At 37.7% G+C, this 21119-nt stretch overlaps 1 protein-coding gene across 1 annotated transcript in view; it reads left to right on the top strand.

Moving 5' to 3' along the window:
- Positions 1–21119, top strand: part of vps8 (VPS8 subunit of CORVET complex) — a 145495-nt gene that overhangs the window by 96533 nt on the left and 27843 nt on the right. The window contains exons 26-35 of the mRNA XM_079462308.1: positions 1129–1248; positions 1404–1475; positions 11216–11335; positions 12976–13032; positions 13122–13204; positions 15927–16011; positions 16089–16187; positions 16747–16836; positions 18914–18960; positions 19777–19927. Of these exons, the coding sequence (XP_079318434.1) occupies positions 1129–1248; positions 1404–1475; positions 11216–11335; positions 12976–13032; positions 13122–13204; positions 15927–16011; positions 16089–16187; positions 16747–16836; positions 18914–18960; positions 19777–19927 (924 nt within the window). The remainder of the gene's footprint in view (positions 1–1128; positions 1249–1403; positions 1476–11215; positions 11336–12975; positions 13033–13121; positions 13205–15926; positions 16012–16088; positions 16188–16746; positions 16837–18913; positions 18961–19776; positions 19928–21119) is intronic.

Here is a 21119-nt window from a genome sequence, read left to right as displayed (position 1 = left end):
AAAAAAAGTTTCCCAGAAAACAAAATATTAATAACAATTGACAGCAATTATTTTCAGAGGTTTACGCCCACCTGACTTTAAATGTACCGTGTCTACTACTTGAGCATGTTTGTATCTTTTGTAATTGTTGTGCAGGAGTCTGTCAATTGTCCTCAATGTAAAAATATGAATCTCAATATCATACAGATAACTGGTAAACGTGGGTCAAGCATGCAGAAGAGACCAGTGGACGGTTTAATAGCTCAGACCAGACAAGAAACTAACAACTAACAAAAAAAGACTAACATTAAAATACCGACTTTGTTTACAACTGTTAATACTACATTAATTAAAACTAGCATGTATTACCATGATGCTTGCATATTTTACTTAGGGTTGCCAGCCGTTCTGTATATTTAAGACTTCAAAACAGCATTTGATATTCAACTTATACGGAATGCAGTTTGTCCCGTAACAAGCTACATGATCATTAGTCTCTTGTGTGAATGAGAATGTATCCATTTACTTTGCTCTTGATACCTTTCCATTTTATACATTTAATGTGTTGCTTATAGTTAACATGTTTTCATGTACAGCTGCTTTGTAACAATAAAAACTTTAATTCCTGGCACATTTGCAAAATATCACTCAGATTATTATGAGGAGAACAAAATTACGGTAGTGAAACATATACCATTAATCAGGAAATTAGAAATGGAGTTGTTACATAGTAAACATGCTATGCTTTTAACTATGTAAAGTTGTGAATCATCCCAATGTATGAATACAAACAAAGCCTTAATCACACTTGCATATTTACTGGTTACAGAAAATACAAAAATGGCAAGCGCACCAACATACAACAGGGATATTTACATATATTTGCATAAAGGACAATTTTGTTGTGTTAGTTTCTCTGGGTCAACCACATGTCTCAAGTCTTTTTGTTAGGGCCACCTGGAACATTTGTATGCCTCCTCTGGTTGCTTTGAAGCTCAGGAGTCACCACAAATGTCCTGCTGAGGTCGGAGAGCTGTGGTGCTAAATGCCATTGTAGAATTTTATTTTGGTTAAGTACCATATGTTAATACATAAGACTTTATACTAAAGAGTTACTAGTAAAGCCTTGTGCAATTGTTTGTGTTGTAGGTGTTTGAATTTCTGATCCGTTTGCATTCTGTGGAGGCTGCACAGGAAGAGGAATTGTATCCATTCATTCGAACTCTCCTCCATTTTGACACTCAAGAGTTCCTAAACGTCTTGGCGCTGGTGTGCATCAGACAACCCATATATCAACACTTATTGTTCAGTCAATTTGTGTTTTAATTTCATTTTTTCAGCACTAACTTTCCAAAATGAGCACTTTATTTAACATCTAATTAGATCTAATGTTAATTGTTCGTTAATATTTCTTCACTCTTCAGACATTTGAGGACTTCAAGAATGACAAACAGGCTTTGGAGTATCAGCAACGGATTGTTGACATTTTGCTCAAGGTAAAAGAAACGTCTCTCTTTTACTTTCGGTGTGTGAGTGTCTGAGTGTGAGCTGACAGTATGTTGTAAGCATGAGTGGAGTAGAGCTGTAATCGGGCCTTAAAAGTTAGGCCCGACAAGGCCCGAGCCCGTCAGAATTCGGCCCGACAAGTACAATTTGATTGACAGGTTTTTACAAGCCCGAACCCGTTAACAGCCCGACATTATTAAAATGTGCGCACACACGTCGCACAGACACAGCTCTTTTGTCTAATTTGTCAAGTAAAGTCAAGTCAAGAATGAGTCATTTAATTTAGGCTATACCTTTTTTTAAATAATTTATTGGAAGTTGGAAAGAACAAAGAAATACAATAAGTCTTCTGTAACAACATTTCAGCATATGTCTCCATAATCACCAATACAAATGTATTTGTAACGAATTAAATCAAGATACATTCTAAACTAAAATAGGTATTTGGCAATAACAAAATTTGTTTATTTTAATTTGTTATTATTGCAGAACAACATACACAGGGGAACACAGTGTATTAATATATAGTAGGCCTACATTTATAATAGCATAAAAGAAAAAAATGCAATAATAAAAATTGCATCCACTGTGGATGGGTTATGCGCGGTCCTGCGCTCGCTGATGGTGCGTCCGGCAGCACTGAACACCCTTTCACTGCTGCTGCTACTGGCCGGGATGCATAGCACCGATCTTGCTAATTTCGCAAGTTTGGGTAGGATGTTTTGTTTCTCTTCCACCAGCCAAGAACATCTATCTCATTGTTCATATCAGCAGCCGTTTCGATGTAGCGAGTTACCTCTTCATTTTCCCAGTCAGCTTCCCTCACATTTTCCCACTCCGCAAAATTTGCCCTTTTTGCCGGAGGACTGTCAGTGGCTTCGACTCCGGAGAGCTCTGTGACTGGGTCTCGAATCTCCACATCTGGCGCACCTGCAGCCATGGCTTGCAGAAGAGTGCGGACTTGATCATGTATGGCATTCCTGTCTCAGCTGATTAAATTTTGGCCAGAGGAATGTTGCGATCTTGTGGAGGTCCTGTATGATCACTTTACGCGCGAGCCAGTCTTCGTGCCGTTTACGCACGACAGCTTGCTGAGGGGAGTCCATGGCATTGGGCTGACAGTGGCGTTTCAGTTTCTCACTCCAGAGACACACACTATTAAGTGTTGGATACGTGTCTCCCTCAAGTTCCCTCTGTGCTTCATAGAACGGCTTCAGAAAGTTTAAAAAAAAGTCCAGTGTGTCTGGGGCTATTTTCTCAATGCGCGCTCTCCCCTCGTGCATCCAGCTTTTCATGGAGCTCATGATAAATGGCCTGTATAGAAGTCAGTGTGAGGTACACCGTACTGAACCGAGTGTCTCCCATTTGCAGCAATGTTGTTGACAGTTGCGCAGCCAACCCTGACTGTTTAACGTACCTCACTAATGATTTAGCAGCAGAAATGGTATCTCCTATCTCCGGAGCACCATCGGCTTTCGATAACTCGGCAATGTCGAGTCCATGGCGCAGTACCGTATTAATGAGATGGTCTATGCAGTCCAATCTTTGGTATGGCCGCAGAGCGAATTTAATGTTTGCCCCCATCATCGGTCACCCATACAATTTTGCTGAGAGTGGAAGCGTCAAGGCCAAACTTTGTCACCAGTAGTTTCAGTATCTCCCGTCTGATATTATCTCCCGTCTTTGCCTCTTCCAAAGGGAACATTGTAGTTGTCAGGGTTTTATTTACCAGTTCCATCTCCTCACTTATGAAATGGGATGTGATTGTCAAATAACTAATCTTCCGATAATCTTCTGTCCACATGTCTGTGGTCATTGCGACTGTTCCATCCTTTAACACAGTCTTAAGTTTCTGTACTAAAGCTTCCCTCTTTTCTTCTGCCATGTCAGTGCATTTCTTCGCAATTGTCACATGGCGGGGAATAACAGAATTTGCGGGAACCCTGCCATACGCAGCCCCGACATTAATTAGTTCTTGCGCCAGCTCTTCAAAACCCTTGCCATTTACGATATTAAAAGGCCTTATATCTTTACAGCAAAAGCTGACACACTTCTCCGTCACTGTTTGTTTCACCTTTGCAGTGATGGGTTTTGATGCTGTAACAAACGATGTGATTGTAGGTTGTTGTTGATCCTGGGCACTGCCGGGTGTTGAACAGCTTCGATCAATATGCCTTCTCAGCGACGAATTCCCTGTCGTTTTGCTGTCGTACTTTAACAGAATGTCGCATCTTTTGCATTTCACATATCCCACTGTCTCATTGTTCTCATTATGCACAATGTCAAAAAATGTCCACACCTCAGAGTTTGCTTTTTTACTCTGTGCAACTAAAACATAATCACCAGAGGCCACCCTCCGTTTCACCTCCTCAGCATCCATTTTCGCGCTAATCGAAACGCATCACCTGACCTCTCATTTACCTCACAACCCAGAGCGCAAGCATAAGCCAGAGCCCAGCCCGAGCCCGTGTAAAATAATCAAAATTAAGACCAAACCCGCCCGAACCCGTCGGGTCCCATCGGGTTCGGGCAAAGATCTTCAGCTCTAGAGTGGAGTGCTTTCTGGAGTTCATCTTTTTATTTTCTCCCTTCTGTAATTAGTTCTAGGTGTTTTTGGTGTATTGCTTGTTTGGGCCGTGTGCTTTCCTTTCCCTCGAGGAAGCATATTGGCCCCACGTCAACTAGTTATTAGTTAATTTACACAACGGCATGCAGTTAAAGTGGTGTCGACGGTGGGTGTGGAGAAATGTTGCCTGGCCATTGGGCATGTTGTGGGGTCAGGAGAGTGTTTTCTGCTTCTAGAACGAATAGTTATATGGTGTTTTTTTTTTGTTATTGTGGATAAAGCCAATGAACTAGTTCTTCCCGAGATATGCTGTCCTGGGTTTCACCCTTTGTGAGCGATGAAATATTAACAGAGGCCCTATCCCGGTAGGGCAAGCTGGTTTCTCCAACAAAATTATCTCTAGTAGTACGGAGTCGCATCTACTGAAGCATATTTTCTCTATGCTTCAGTAGATGCGACTCCGTACTAATAGAGAATATTTGTTAACAGTATCATACCTGATGATGCTGAACTCTTCATGACCCTTCATTTTCGTATTGATGATTTTGATTATCCTATTTTTGTTACTACTGCAAAGTTTAGAATGTGGTAAATGTTTTTTACTTTGCAATTGTCCTGTTAAACTCTCTGAGAAAGAAGTAAATAATGTTGAGAATTCAGATGGTTCAGCTGCTACGGTCCGCAATAATCTACTACATACTACTGCCAAATAATTAATCTTTAGATGTAACACAAGCATTAAAAGGAACACTAGGCATTATGAGTTGATGCATTTAGGGAGAAATTAGACCGTTGAACAATAGAAAACTATTGCCTACATCATGTAAACAATCTTCCCAGTCATGCTGTTGAACAAATTGAGTATTAATCACACCATAGGACCATTTATTGATGCTCAAGAGGCAACATCTATTAAGAGGAGTAAACTTTTGAATAGGATTATTGGTGTAAATTCTATTTATGCTGTTTAATTTATTTTATTTTGTTTTATTTGTTTATTTAGTACTGCTCTTCAGAGGGTAAATAATATATTATTATGTAGAAAAATAAGACAAATGTATGCAACCATTAGTTTGTCTTAAATCACCATTAGCTTGTCTTCTTGACCATGCAGGTAAACTTATGATTGTAACTGTACAGTGCAACGTATTTGTAAAGATAGTATACTTTTTGCTATGCTGTGTATTTTTCACTGATTGAGAACATGATCTTTGGTGTGAGAGCATCTTGGCTTGTCTGAGGTAGCAACAGTTTGCTAATTAAGATGGGTGGGTCTTGGCAAATGTTCAATTGCAAGTTCAAATCAATTAAACTTTTCGGGACTCGACTTTATGCTACCTAAAGTTTAGAATGACCAGCATCGCAACGACTGTGTAAACAACAGGCTTGGTTGACATCATGTAGCACTGCGTACACTGATCGAGCCGATGACTTTGCAGGACCGCGAGAGAGCATCATGAGCCGTGTCCTCTGTATGCTTTTGAATCGCTTACTCAGTATTGCGATGTCATCTGTCAGGGGCGGTTCTAGGGTGACTGTGTATCCGGTGCTTAGCCCATAGACATCCATACATATGTCAGAATACACTTTTAAACGCCCCCTAAATTATCCATACAGAGCATGGTAATAAAAACATTCATGGCTTTACTGAAATCTTTAGGGGCTTCAGCTTCCTTAGCCCACCCCCAGCACCGCCCCTGTCATACGTTGATTGGTCTGCTTGATGCCGGATATGGAGAGTGTGAATAAAATGAAATTAGAAAAAAACAAGTAAACAAAAAACATCCCAAAGCATTGTTGATCTGTTTCGTATGATGTTGAAGAAACTGTTAATGGTGTGTAAATTGTTATTTGTGTACAGGTACTGCACCAGTAGGAAACATTGTGTTTGACCCTTCAAAATTATTGTTCTGGCCTCCTAGTGGACTTCCATACGGCTTACGGAGAAGGCCTTCGATAGAGTCGAGCACTCTTGTTAGTGCTCTATCGGCTTTTGTTTTTTGTAAAAAAGTGAAGTTGTACTGTTGTGACAATGGTCTGACCTTACATTACTGATGGGTTGACCTGGGGTAGGGGCGTGTTAAATATTTTGGAGGTGACAGTGTGATACATAAAAACTGGGATGGGGTTTTGGAAAATGTTTAAATTTAACAATCACATTTTCACATCTGGCAAACACTTTTATCCAAAATGATTTGCATTGCAATATACTATAGATTTTTTTCAGAGTATGTGCAATCCCTGGGTTTGAACCCATGACCTTGGTGTTGCAGTGAGCTACAGGAAAGCTTTTTAGAGTCGTCAGGATAAATGGAGATGATTATTACCAAATATGTCCTATAGGGGCTGGGTTCTTGTTACACTTCCAGCAGAGATTCCTTGATGGTTTGACCAATTTTAGCTGGCATACTGTTGGTTGCACAATTTTGTGTTCTCTTCATGATTTTGGTCTGGACGAATCCCATTTTTAATGAACCCAGCTAGTTTGGACATATTAGGATTACCAATTTTCTATTGGAATCTTTTGAAAGTGTAGAAATGCTGCAGGAACCTTTGACTTTCGGGCTCGCTTGTATGTCACCGCACATTTCAACTGGGTTAATTTTTTTACTGCAGAACACCAGGTCGTTCAGTTTGGGTAAAATGTTGACTGTAACTGGACCTCACTTTTAGAATGTGGAGGCAGTGTTTAAACATTTGTGGCTCAGGTCTACTTGTTTGCTCACCCAGTTTCTGAACAAGCTAAAACTCTGTTTTACAACTGATGGTCACCTACTGAAAGACTTTGTTACAGAGGTTGGTGCTATTGATGTTAATGATAATTTTTCATGTCTAATCGTTCACCCCAGTTTTGATAAAAGATAAAAGTTTATTTTAAAAATCCTGTCATATGAGGGTAAAAAAACTGTATAGGGTTTGTGTTCTGGTTTTTAATAAGAATGCTCTTGGAGGAAAATGTATTCACCATGGCGTTCTGTTGATTATTTATGATAACAGGCAAAAGATGCTGAGAAGACCGTTATTGGTTAAACGTGTCTCTTTTTCCATGGCCAGTGCTGGTGCTATTTGTTTTTTTTTCACGCTCTGCACAGGCGTTTGACCGTGTGCCCTGAGTTTTAAAATTCAACTCTGGGAATAGCGCTCAGCTCGTCAATGGAGGAGAAATTAATTTTTCTTGTCTCCGAATACAGACGTCTTCATCAGATGACTTCCCCGGCTTATCATAACATTAATTATTTCATCCAAAGGAATGGCCAGAGCAAGTTGTCTACCTTTGTCAACATTTAACAAATGCAAATATCACGGCTGAAACAGACGCTAGTAGCGGACACTCCATATCATAGCAACCGCAGCGTCTCGTGGAAAAACCCTCCGCCTGCAGCTGGCGATTTCAGACGAGCGCCTGCCGCTGTCAGCCGCGTAACAGATCATTAGTTAATGATTACATATGTCATTTTACTTTCAATTCATATGATCATGCATTTTATAAAAATCTACAAAATATTTTAAAGGTCCAGTCAGTAATATCTAGCAGCAAGGTTGCGAATTTCAACCAAGCGCTCTCTACACCCCTCCCTTTCGAAATCCAACAACGGCTGACAGAACATGGCGAATTATATTAACCACGGTGTATGTAGACAGAAATAGCTTATACTAGGGTAATAAAAACATAATGCTTTATTTTATTGTGTAAGCTCTTAATACACCTCTGAAGATATATCTATGTACATGTATATTGCATTTCTATCTCGACCTTTAAAGGTTCACAATGGACTCTGTAGGGACGCAGATGGTACTAGACGTCTGTTTTTTGACGCGTGCTTTGCCTTAAATAAATATAATCATTGTGTCATGATTCTCGAGTGGTGAGACATGGATAGAGGACCCAGGTGCAGACAGCAGGTAAGGGTTTAACATATATTTAATAAATAATAAAACAAAGACCCACGTGGGGGTAACAGAACAAAACATGACATGGGTACAATAACAAGACACGACTAAAACTACCTACACTTAAACAAGACTAAAATAAACTATAAACATGAACATCAAAACTACACTAGACTAAACTAACAAGACACATGAACTCACCACACAAACCACAATGAACCAGCACAAGACAGAAGACACAAGGGCATTAAATAAGGGACCAAATCAAGAGGGGAACAGGTGAAAGGCATTAATCAATAACGAGGGTAACGAGAGGATGGGAACAAAGACGAGACCGGAGAGAGAGTATATGTAAGGCCATAACAATAATTGCCTCTCTCCACATTAAACATGAGGTTCTGTCATGATCCTGCCACTAAACCAAGAGAAACATGACATGATGCGGCAGAATCATGACACATTGTCCATACCATAGGAATAAAGTCGGATGTGCCAATCCATTTATTGTCCTTTGGCATTGCATATAACAAAAAATATATCAAATCAAGGTTTCAAACTTTACTTTGTTTTCTTCTATTTAAATGAACATAAATTCCATTTCAAACATACTGACAACGACACAAGCACAGTACAGCACTTTACGCTGCACGCTTGACAGGGCACTGTCAAAATGTTTGTTTGACCTTCCATTGCGTGACCTGTAATTCATTAGCACTTGGCTTAAATATACTCATATGCCCTCTAGTGTTACAAACATAAATGACAACACCATAAAATCCAACCATAGAATCGCCTCATGCTCTAAGATTTTTAGGCAATCATCCATGCAGAAGTTCTTATGCACTGTGTCAATTACCTCTTCATTAAAGCAGTGCTGATTATCTTTTGCAGTTCTCCTCAGAGCGAAACATGCACAACTCTGGGATGAGATTGCTCCAAACAAATGCACAGTCATTCGAAAGACAGCCACAACTTGTGTAACATCTCCGCCTGGCCACCATAGGAAACAAAGAAAGTCTTTGTCTTCCTCTGCCACTCTGACCTGGTAAAACATTGCTCTGATGTCAGTCATGAAAGCAACATGTTCTTTCATGAAACTCAGAATAACACCAATTAAAGAGCTTGTGAGGTTGACCTTGTAGAAGTTGACTGTTTAAAAATGTGCCTTGGCATTCTGCTCCATAAGCAAATATCACTCGTAACATGCCTTTACGAGGGTGGTACACCCCATACCCGTCCGTCCCTTCGATTCAATTGATGCTCTTGCACTTTCTCAGCATAGCCTTGGATAACCCTTTCATTGAAAAGTCTGTATATTGTTTTTGAAAATGTACATTCTTTTCAAACTTTCTTTGTATACCAACAAGACGCTGTTTGACAATGTTAAGATTGTTGGGCATAGCAATATCTTTTTTTTTGAAAGTCAGCTTCAAACTATAATGTCCCTCTTTGAAGGTCACGGATTTCTCCATGATTTCCATGAACTTTGCATCCTCTCTGGACATTTCCTCTGCGTCCTCTGACATCTTCTCATTGAAATCATGCATGTATTGCTTTTCCAATAGCAACTCCAAGGTTTCAACAGAGATCCTATTAACTCTAGCAGTATGTTCATCATCTTGATAACTGCCTAGAGAACCATTAATGACCCACCCCGATAGGGTACGTATGGCATAGGGACCATCTCCCTGACTATTTACTACTTCCCACGGTTCAAGTAATTTGAAGGCATTGGTACCTATCAACAGCTCCACTTCAGCTTGAATGTGCGGAATCCGAATACCATCAAGATATGGCCATTGTGCTAGGTCTTCATGATTGACCATATTTGCTTGACTTACAGGCATTTGCTTCTGTGTGTAAACTTCTGGTAATCCATAATATCCTTACCAGAAAGACTTGAAATCTCCAAATTGTTTACCACATAGCTTGAGACTGTTGTTTCGGGACTCATTGTAAGCAAATTAATTTTTGACTTTTGTACATTCAGTTGAAGCCTTTTCATCAAACTTTCTGAACAAAAAGTAGAGGTACTGCCTGTGTCCAATAATGCATAGGTCTGAAAAATACTACCCCGGCCCCTATATGACCACATGTTTGGGCAGATACAAGCATGTTGTTATTAGTTAGTCCTACATATGGTTCATAGTTTGTGTTGACAGCTTTATCAACTTTGAGTTCGTTGAACTGAATGTGAAGATCACTGGGATGTTTTTGGTTGCACACTTTGCAAGTCAAGTGCCTTTTGCACTCTTTGCTCATGTGTCCAACATGTAAGCAACCAAAACAGACAGCTTTTTTCTTTATAAAGTTGACCTTTTCCCTAAGTTTCTTCCTTTCAAACTCTTTACATTGCTCCAAACAATGATTTGTGAACAGAACAAACAGGTGGTGGAGTTACTCTTGAATCGGCTGATTGGATTTTCTGCATTTGCCTTTTGGATTTCCCCAACAAGGGTTTTTTCAACATTGGTGACACTGGTAGCAAAACTATCCCCTTTCAGCCTAGGCTTTGTCTGGGATTGTGATTTCCATTTGTAAGACATCTTTTGGTTTACCAGTTGTTCTTATCTCTACATTTTGAATAGACCCAAATATTGGATCTGAAATGATTTTATCTTTGTATTCAATGAACTTTACAGCATCAGAAAATGTAGCTTTTCGTTTCTGTCTTTCCATGATATAACATGCTGTTGTTCTCCATTTTTCTCTGAGTTTAAATGGAAGCTTCAGAATTACTACTTTCATGTTTGTTGTCATGTCTAACTCTTGCATGTACTGTAGATCTCCAATCGCATTGCAACACCCACGTAAAAATAGTACATTTTCTTGAAGAGCTGTGATATCTTCATACCTGATCATGGGCCATCCCGTCCTTTTTTTATTATATGTAATAATTCAGTGCGATTTTTGTACTGTATGCACAGAGTAGACAGACTCAAGGATGCTGTGACAAGATCTCCATGTGGCTGTTGTCAGATTATTCGGGCAAACAAACATATCCCTTTTTTTGGTAAATTGCATGAATATTACATTTTAAACGCACCAAAGACACTAAAATTGGGAAACTTATTTAAAATATTTAGGGCCCGAACACTGAGGTCCAGGCCAGAGGGTCCTATATACTCTGTGTTTCAAATTATTATGCATCTTCTGCACATATATATATATAAGTGTTATATATATATATATATATATATATATATATATATATATATATATATATATATATATATATACACACACAACATTTTATATGTGTTTACTTTTCAGGTCATGGTGGACAATTCTGAATTTACCCCATCGCAGGTCGGCTGTCTTTTCACTTTCCTGGCACGCCAGCTTGCCAAGCCTGATAACACCCTCTTTGTTAACCGGAAGCTGTTTGACCAGGTGACTTTTCTTTCTATTTGTTTAATTCCCTTTTCAGCACTTTTAGTACTTTTCATACTTACATTTTTATGAAATATGAACTATGAGATAAAATTGTAAAAGATAACAGGAAGACATGTATTAAAAGGTGTAATATTTCAAATATTTTCAGTTTACGTAAAATATATCTACCACATTGGAAGGTTTATGCTGGTTAAAGTGTGTTATATACTGTGGTGCATTATTTTACACTGTCTAACGTCAGATGGGATACATCAGGATTAGAGATGCGCGGATGGGGTAAAATGTCACCCGCATCCGCTGCTTCAAATCAATTATCCACCCGCCATCCGCCCGCACGTATAATTTTCTATGATAGAGATATCCGCACCCGACCCACAACCGATCGTCACTTTAATTCATCTAATTATTTTCTTTAAGCATGATGTTATCAGATTCAGTGACAATATCCAATATTAAAATGAATCGTAAAATGCTTTTAAATGAACATTTATTTGTATAACAAAAAGTTTGGCTTCGGCCACACAAACACAGCTCAAATAATTTGAAATATTATACTGGAACATTCCTAAAACAGATATTCAAAGTAACAATAAAGAACTTTTTTCTTTCCAGAAAACAGAACAAAGTCCGATAACAAAACGGTGCCAATTCAGCATTAGCTACTTGGCCTTTCTTTTGCACTGTGCAAACACAGAATAGCATCTACTGTGCCTGGATTCAGACGATTCTGCCTCACCTCTAAAACCCGCACTAAATGAGCGTTCGCTTGCACAGCTTGTTGCAGGAATGCACAATATTCTCCTAGCAAGGCGCCGCAGTCGTGGGAATAAGCGGTCTTGTTTGTCCCAGAATAACACATTTTCCTCTGAGGACTCATCTAACTGAAAGTTTCTCCCGGATCTGTTCCGCCTCCATTTCTGCATTAAGAAAAGGACCCCCCTCCACTGTCGACACCCGCATATTTCTTTTACATGAGTGCAAAATTGCCGGTTGCCTGGTTGAAACTGCTATTAAAACAAATTCGTATTTTAAAGAAATGTTGTTATAAATAATTGCATTATTAACGAATGATCTCATCAACCCGCGACCCACCCGCAATTAATCAGAATATATTTTTTATTACCCGACCCACCCGACCCGCGGATCATCCGCAGCGCCCGCGGATTTAACCGCCATCCGTGCATCACTAATCAGGATACAACCGTTCCAGAAAGCATTAAATCTTAAAAACTACTTTAAGTGATGCTGACATTACTGATTAAAGGAATAACTTGCCCAAAAAGTAAAGGGGTTGGGACATAAGGAATAAAATTTCCCTTTAGCGTACAGTGTGAAACGTGCAAAATAGTAATGTAACCCATTTTAACTCTCTGATTCTTAAATGGACATTGAGGATTGTATTGTATGTTCCTAAATTTTAATCTGTGTTTTTTTAAGTAATTATTTTTATTTATAAACTAGATAGAAATATAAAAAAATTAACCTGAGCACACACAATTAAGTTTATCCTTGCAGAGCAAATGATGATAGAACTGCTTTAAGAATTTTGTCTTGTATAACAGTGTAATTTTTACAGTTTTAATTTAAAGTAATAATAATACATGTATCTGTTGTCTGCTGCTCATTGTCTTGTTTAGGTTCTAGAGTTTTTGTGTAGTCCGGATTATGACTCTAGACACACAGAAAGACAGCAGGTATGAACACAACAGCATGTATTTTTTAAGTGTTTTGATTAAGTCATTCTGTTAAGCTTCACATGTTGCTGATATATTAATTGTCCCAGGTACTTCTGGAACTGCTGCAGATTGGGGCTGTGGTTCAATTTGAAGAGGGGCATCTCCTTAACCTTGCAGAAAAGGCAGAGTTGTAAGAAATCTTCTAGAAACAGACCATCTTGTTCCCAAAACTCATCACTAACTCCAGCTCCCTAGCTTTATAGTCAAAAGGCAGTATATTATGTGCACAGGTTCTGGTAAGGACCCTAGTTCACTTCACATTAGTACATATTGCAAATATTTTTAAGACAAGTAGCTGTTTGGCATTGTAGCATGGCCAGCTACACAATGCTCGTTCCTCTTGTCTCTGTACACCACGGTTACGTGTGTAACCTTTTGAAACTGTTCACTTTGGGCCTTGTGTTGGCCCGGAGGTAGGAGCCGGGGTATGCTGGAGCTTACTTCATAAGTGTTAAGAATAAAGCAGACAATTTACACCACCCTGTATGGAGCTGGTAAATAAAAAAATACAAACAAAAACATTTTGAATTATTATTAAAGCATTATAATTATAAACCTATGCGCTTCGCGGATAATGTCAAAATGCGTTCCTGCTGTAGACTCGTCGAAATTGTTTATTATGAAAGAGACCCTTGTGTTCAAAAAATACTTGCTTAGTCTAATGTGTAATCAGAGTTAAGTGTAAAGCGAGTGTCTTGCGAGTATCTTTTGGAATCGGGCATCTTTATCATGATTCCTTTCACTCGATGGAATGACCGATTTTGAAACCAGACTGGTTGCTGTCCAGGAGGTTGCTCTCTGTGAGAAAGGAGGGGAGCTGGTTACATACAACACGCTCAAGAGTTTTGGCAATGAAGGGGAGGAGAGATACCAGTCTGTATTTATCTAACAGTGCAGGATTAAGAGTGGGTTTCTTCAGTAGTGGGGTAATGCCGGCCTCTTTGAAGACTGTGAAATGTACCAGTTGTATTATGTGATAATGATAATGTGGGTCAGAGCGCCACTTTCTTTTAGCAGACCTGAGCGTGGCACGATGCTCACGGAGAACATCAGTTAACCAGGGGGTAGAAGGGGATGCACGAGATGGCCTAGATGATTTAGCGTCTGCTAAATGTAATGCAAATGCAATTTGATGCTGTCACTAATGTTAATCTAAGAACAAAAGAAAAGAAGAAATGAATGTGTTTTGTAGCTGTTCAGAGGGAGGGAGACTGCAGAGGATAAGCGAGAGGGAGAGAGTGTTCATAGGTTGCGCCGGAATTTGACCAGTGGGGAAGCAGGTTTAGTGAGAATTTAGTTCGAGATCAAGAGTGATGAGGAAATTATCCGATTTGTGCAGCGGGGTAACCTAGGAGTGATGAGTGGAGCAGAAGCATGTGTAGATAAGATACACACACGTTTAAGAATGCGGCCCCTTTATGAGCTGACGCTCTGAGCAAATCTGACTCGTTCCCCATTTTGCTTTGTGCATACAAAAATACTAACAAAATGTGCTTTACGGCTTAATCTTGAACGTAATACTGGTGCACTGTCTGACACATCCTGACTAGGATTCAGTGACGCAGCCTTTAGTCCTTGTTTACACTAGATAGGACCGCTGTAGCGTTGCATTGTGCGGCATTACGCAGCTTTAGATGTCTTGATACTGGACGCGTCAAAGCCTAAATGGTTTGAAAGCTTTGACTAAACAAGAGCGTGATTGTATACTGTAACGCTGCACAAGGAATGACATAAATTGCATTAAGAATAAATGCATTATTCAGAAAAAGTGGTACCATTTCAGAAAACCCATCACATGATGAAATTGTACATATTACCGGTTTTGATATCTTATGAAAGCTGGTTTCAAGCCCTTTCCAAATCCAAATTTTTACAGAGTGAACACAAATTAACCATGCGACCATACACTACAATTGATTAATAAATAAGTAGATCATCAATCATATATTAAAAATATATAATATTACGATATATGACAAGGATCACCCAGTAGCTTTGTGTTGAACTCAAATGCAGTTAAGGTTAACATTACGGGGTTTTTGATCAGCAAATGTGCATTTTGTCCATCCTCATTTAAAAAGCAACATTACCGTTTTGATCAACATGTTACAATGTTGTTGTAGCTATATGGGTTATGTTTTCTTGTTCCAAAATACATTTGGCCAAAATCTGATTTATAAAAGATGAAATGCTACTGTGTGCACGGATTAAGTGCAGGCAAATGCTAGCCCTCTCTTTCTGGCCCAAATGTCTTGGACTTCAAATATGTATTAGATGGATTAGACAGGATGAGCCTTATCTGTGCACATGCCACATACCTCTGTGCACTGTGCTGGTTCATACCAACTGCAGTTTAATATTTTTTTTACACACATTTTAAATCAATTTTATTTCATTTTATTGTCATTTAAATCCCTAAGTCATATTTGTGATTTTAAATTGTTTACATTTTAAAGATGTTTTGGGTAATATATATTCTATTTTACTTTTTCAACCATTATTGTGTGAAACGTGTTAAATTGCCTTTTTGTGTATCAAATGTGCTATATAAATAAACTTGCCATGCCTAATGATAATTTTGTAATTATCATGAATTAAATTGATCTTAGACAAAAATCGAATATTTTCCTTAGTTAAAATATACTTGGTAAAGTCCTTTATTTTGATGCGTGCCATGACTCCTGAGGTTTTTGTGAGGTTCACATATACTTTATATCATGGGAATTATCTAAACAATAAGCTTATAATAGTCCTAAAAATCACAAGGTAACTGTTAAATGAATGTCGGAGCTATTGGCTAAACAAAAAAATGGTATCCTAATGTTGTTTTTTCTTTTTCCAACTGTTTTTAGTTACCAAGTCTGTGAGTTTATGTATGACAGAAAACACCATTATGACAGAGTTGTAGACTGCTATCTTAAAGACCCTTTAAGAAAGGTATTCAATTCCCAATTTTTACTCTCTTTCCTGTCACTCCTTGTATTTGTGTTTTGAATCTCTATATTCTACTCCAGGAAGAGCTCTTTAACTACATACATACCTTCCTATCTATGCCGGGCTACACCTCCGATGAGAAACAGTCTGTGCGGGTGAAAACACTACAACACATCAAGGTGAGTCAAAAAGAGGCCTCAAATGACTTCTTTCCTAGCACGGATCAGAACTCTGTCTCAGAACTACCTTGTTCAATAAATGTTCTTTGTATAAATGACTTCCTGCAACAGAATTTGGCTTCTTTTTAGTTTAAAATATATAGACTTATAAAAGTATTAGTTGCAGACATGATTCTGATTGGTGCTGAGCTGTGTGGCGTTATATTATTCACAAAACACACTTAGCAAATTAAACAAAAATTATGTTGCTGTTCACAGTCGACGAGGGTCTGTATTTCCAGCAAAAGGAAGGCTTCAAGTGATTTAACTCTGTGAAAGTTGCATTGACATATTTTTTAACTTTAATATTTGTATTGTATGGTAACCATTTTAGAAACGCATTAATGTACTTGAGGCTAGTTGCAGGCTCTCTTCTTTGTGTCCAGCAACGCCCTTTAGTCATGATTTATTCAAGCACAGCCTTTCCTACCTTATTGCTTAAGTAATACTGCTCTGATGAAACGAGATTAGTTGATTTTATGATTTCAAACTGGTTCTTATTATGATTTCTCTGTTGCAGGATCTGGTCATCATTAACCCAATTAAGACAACAGAGTTAATAGCGGTACACTTTTCAGACAAAGTGCAGTCTATCGTTACAGATCTGCAGGTATGAATCATTAGTCCCTCTCTCCTATATATATTATGTTTTATCAAGGCAGAGTTCTTATGGTCATGAATAACATAGTCAAATCATTACATTTTGACCTTCTTATTTACACAACTTAATTCTTAGCTATAAAATATTGAAGTGGCTAAACATTACTTATTTTAAATGCAATTATGACTTATTGAAAAACTAGTCAAAAAGTGTATGAGAAGCCTATAGAAGTTCCACTAAATAAAAGTGGCCTAGCTGTTATCACACACATTCCAGAAGTGTTAAGCAAGGGTGATCTTTTAGGAATGAAAGTTTAAATCTGCATGTATTTTATTCCAAAAGGTTGTTTGCACATGACGTAACTGCGCTAAGTGGTCACTGCAGGAAGTAATTCTTTAGAAATTTCCAAACTCAAAATGCCTGTTTTGTGTCATTTACAGTAGGTAGTCAACCAAAACGCCCATACCGCTGTGTTGAGTGCCCAGATGGCGAAGGGCAGCAGTTAAAAAACATTTACATGTGAAACTAGTTCGCAAAATTTCCATATTATAAGACAGGAGGCAACACATTAAAGATTAAAACAAAGAGTTATTCACGTTTATAATACAACAAAAAAAGCATTATGGCAGGAGAATGAGCCAAATCCAGAACATAGTAAAGTTACAATTTAATCATTAGAACAAACTTGTTGTTTATGATCACAGAGGTTCAAATAAGCATAATGTTTTCTGCCAGTCTAAAGCGACTGCATATCCCTGAAGGATATAAGAACACACGCTTATAATAGAAAATCACCATGCCCGTCTTTTCTGTCTTTATACAAGCAAACTGTTGAAGAGCTTGATTGTTTTAAAAAAGTTCCATCCCTTCGACTAGGGACGTATTAAACATGCCCGTATTGGCTTTAAACGCACTGTTGTTTACGTGTCCAAAATGCTTACGGTATTATTTACATTATTTACCGAATGTGCTCTATAATATTGTTGGATAATCAGCATATATCCCCCATATAGAATAAATACCACTGCAAACACAGCTATGTGTAAACAATGGTACAATACCATTTTGAGAACAGGGCTTGTTTCTGAACTCGCACTTGCTGCGGTTGCCACATTTAAAAGTACATTAAAAAACCTGACATTATGAAAAAGCCTTGTGCAGAGACACTTCTTGATGTATGACAACATATCCCCAATGTATGTGAACCTTGCTACCAATATGTATACTTGAATGTTTATAACTTAATCCTCGGAGAAACATAGCTGTGTTTGCAGTGGTATTTATTCTATATGGGGGATATATGCTGATTATCAAACAAAATTATAGAGCACATTCGGTTTTAAAGGAAGACCAACACCAACATCTGAGACAACATTAAGATCAGTATCCAACCCATCAATAAATAAAGAAATCAACAATTGTCCCTACACAATTATTATATATTGAAAATGATTCAAACCTATTAAAACATTTATTTAATGAATAGAGCAAATAAAATGTTTTAACCCTTGTTAAATGGAATGATGTATTTATGATTAGTATTAAATATAACTATCAGTGTCTGTGGATTTAAGTTCTTCCAACTTTGATATTGTAGACAGTGTTTGATATTGTAGACAGTGTTTGTCTTTTACGCCTAAACCTCTTAACTCTTGACGGTCTGCTGAGTGAGGCAATGAGCTTGACGCGTCAACACAAAGTTGAGTAAAGATCTGTGAATAGACTGCAACTCAGTGGTAAACGAGAGTCAATACACATTAAAGAAGTATCGCTGCGGAGACTGCGACGGCAGAAGGATTATTCTGGTTGAGTACATAAAGGAGAATAAAGGAAAACAAAAGTTGGGTCTTAGGTAACACTTTACAGAAAGATTGTATTTGTTAAAAAAAACTTTTATCCATTAACTAACAATTAAAAATCCTTCTACTGCACTTATTAGTCCAAGTTTCTTGTTCATTTTAGCATTTACAAAGACAATTTTAAAATCAAGGTTTGTAACTGTTTTATATTCATAATGAGGTTGCAATTTCACATGACAACAAACTTCAACATTTCTTTTAATTGTATTTTAACTCTGTGTCTGCAGGATGAATATTTGGTTTTCCAGTTTCTGATGTGCCTCCTGGACCCCAGGTAATAAACCGTGTCGGTGCTACCCAAATGATGCCCAGTGAATGAAGAAGAAGTAGTCGTTTATTTTAAATAATAAGTTGTTAAATTGTGTAGCTACTAGGGATGTCCCGATCACACTTTTTGTGCCCTTGATCCGATTCCTTTTATTTTCAATATCTGCCGATCTGAGTCCCGATCCGATACTTTTCCTAGTTCCAGGTGCACACTCCAGGTATATAAAGGTTATTAAAATATTACTATTTAACAGATCAGCATTCTATAAATTTTAACCTAGCATATTGTAGCAAACATAAAGAATAAGTCTTTTCAACTAATTAAAATAGCAAGGTTAGATTAGTCATTAAAATGGCCCTTTTTATCAATGAAGTATAGTTTAAATGCTTTTATTGCATTTGGACAGGGGTTTGTCCTCATGAGACAGAATAACTTGGCTTAATTTGACACTGCCTCAAAACTAAGGTGATTACGTTAATGACTAGACATTACAAATATTTGTATTACTTTGCTGAAAGAAATGCATATACACAATGCATTCATCAATAAAAATCTATTAATGGTGAAATTGTTCTGTATTCCTAAATATTCAATTTTTGGTTAGAACTTGAGATATATTGTAAATGACCCTGCTCCATGGGTTTCAGCAAATAATTCCGAAACTATGCAATCGTCCCTGCTGGCTTGGAAAGCCCTTTATGTGCCTGGAACAAGTCTGGATAGTTAGAGAGTGCTCACTGTTAAAAATATATACATTTTTGTATTTACATTTTGATTAAACCTACATCGATCATTCATCAACCATTCTGTTTCAATCTATAGCTCCAGAGAGGGTCTGAATCCTCAGGATGTCATGAAAGTTGGACCATATCTTAATGAGCTGTTAGTGGACCTGCTGTGTCAATTCTGCCCTCAGCAAGTCATCACCTTCCTTAAGACGTCTCAGGATTACCGGCTAGATGAGACCATACAGGTATGAGTAAACCACACTCACACATATTGGTTAATGAAATCCTTTGGGGAGGGAGGGTGTCTAGGGATATCCTCTCTCTCTTTAAGCTTTTTTTGTGATTTTGACATTACGCATTAAAGTAAAAGGCATATTCTTTCTGCAGAAGAATTGTCCAGGTATCACTTGGCTTCAGGGCTCCTATTTCTCCAACTGAATCTAATTAATTTGATCTTTGATGATGAAATAATCTGAATCTTAAATAGCCTTAAGAATATTTTAATAATTAATTGTGTTAAAGCAAAGACTTCACCGTACTTGCAAGAGGTTTAAAGACTGTATAAATTTAAAAACTGTACTTGAATGAAAGAATAGGTATGCTACTAGGAAAATTACTCTTAGAAGTTACAAGGGAGTGGGAAGAATTCTTAAAAGATCTACATTAGATCCTTTAGAAGCGTCTCTGCGGCGGAACATCTTTAATATCAGAAGCCGTATTAAAACAGTGATTTCTAGCACAGTTTATGCGCATGAAACTAAATGTATGGTATAGCAGGTTTGATTTATGATCGGAAATATCTTGTTTAATTGTGATTTTACCAGCGATTTTTTTAAATGAATGTTGCAATGTAGGGTAGACTTACCAGTTATCTGAAGCCTGCACTTTAAAAGAGATATTCAGCTCTTTGTTGCTGCTCACACAACCCCCATCCATACCCACTACCTGCTGCAGGAAGAAATCGACCTTAACGAAAAAAAATTGTCATTTAAATGAGAGGTCATTACGGTGTTTTAATATGTAAAATGTATTATTGAAGTAGTTGGTGCAAACTGTCCACTCCTGCATCAACAATGTGATCTGTATATGTTTTTTTACTGATGCACAAGTAGCATATTTTAGTGTAAAATGATTGCGCATGGTAATCTTTGTAAATGAGCTTAAAATAAAAAATAATTGATTTCAAATAATTGAAAAACAAATATTATATTAAAGCAGGTTAATGTAATAACACGTGTTGTTGCGCGTTAAAAATGTTTACCATTTTGTTTTACTTGGGGATATGTGAAATGAAGACTGTTTAATGTTATTATAATATGTTATATTGAACTTCATGGTGTTATTGCTGTGGTGGAAAGAAGATTTTATTCCTTAAACAAATATTCATTTATTATAAAAACTTACCCGCGACTAGGGACATATTAAACTGTTGTTATG

Source organism: Barbatula barbatula (genome assembly GCF_947034865.1).
Source record: "Barbatula barbatula genome assembly, chromosome: 8".
In the NCBI taxonomy this organism is placed as follows: domain Eukaryota; kingdom Metazoa; phylum Chordata; class Actinopteri; order Cypriniformes; family Nemacheilidae; genus Barbatula; species Barbatula barbatula.
The sequence above is the reverse complement of the archived record's forward strand: the minus strand, read 5'-3'. Positions and strand labels throughout refer to the sequence as shown.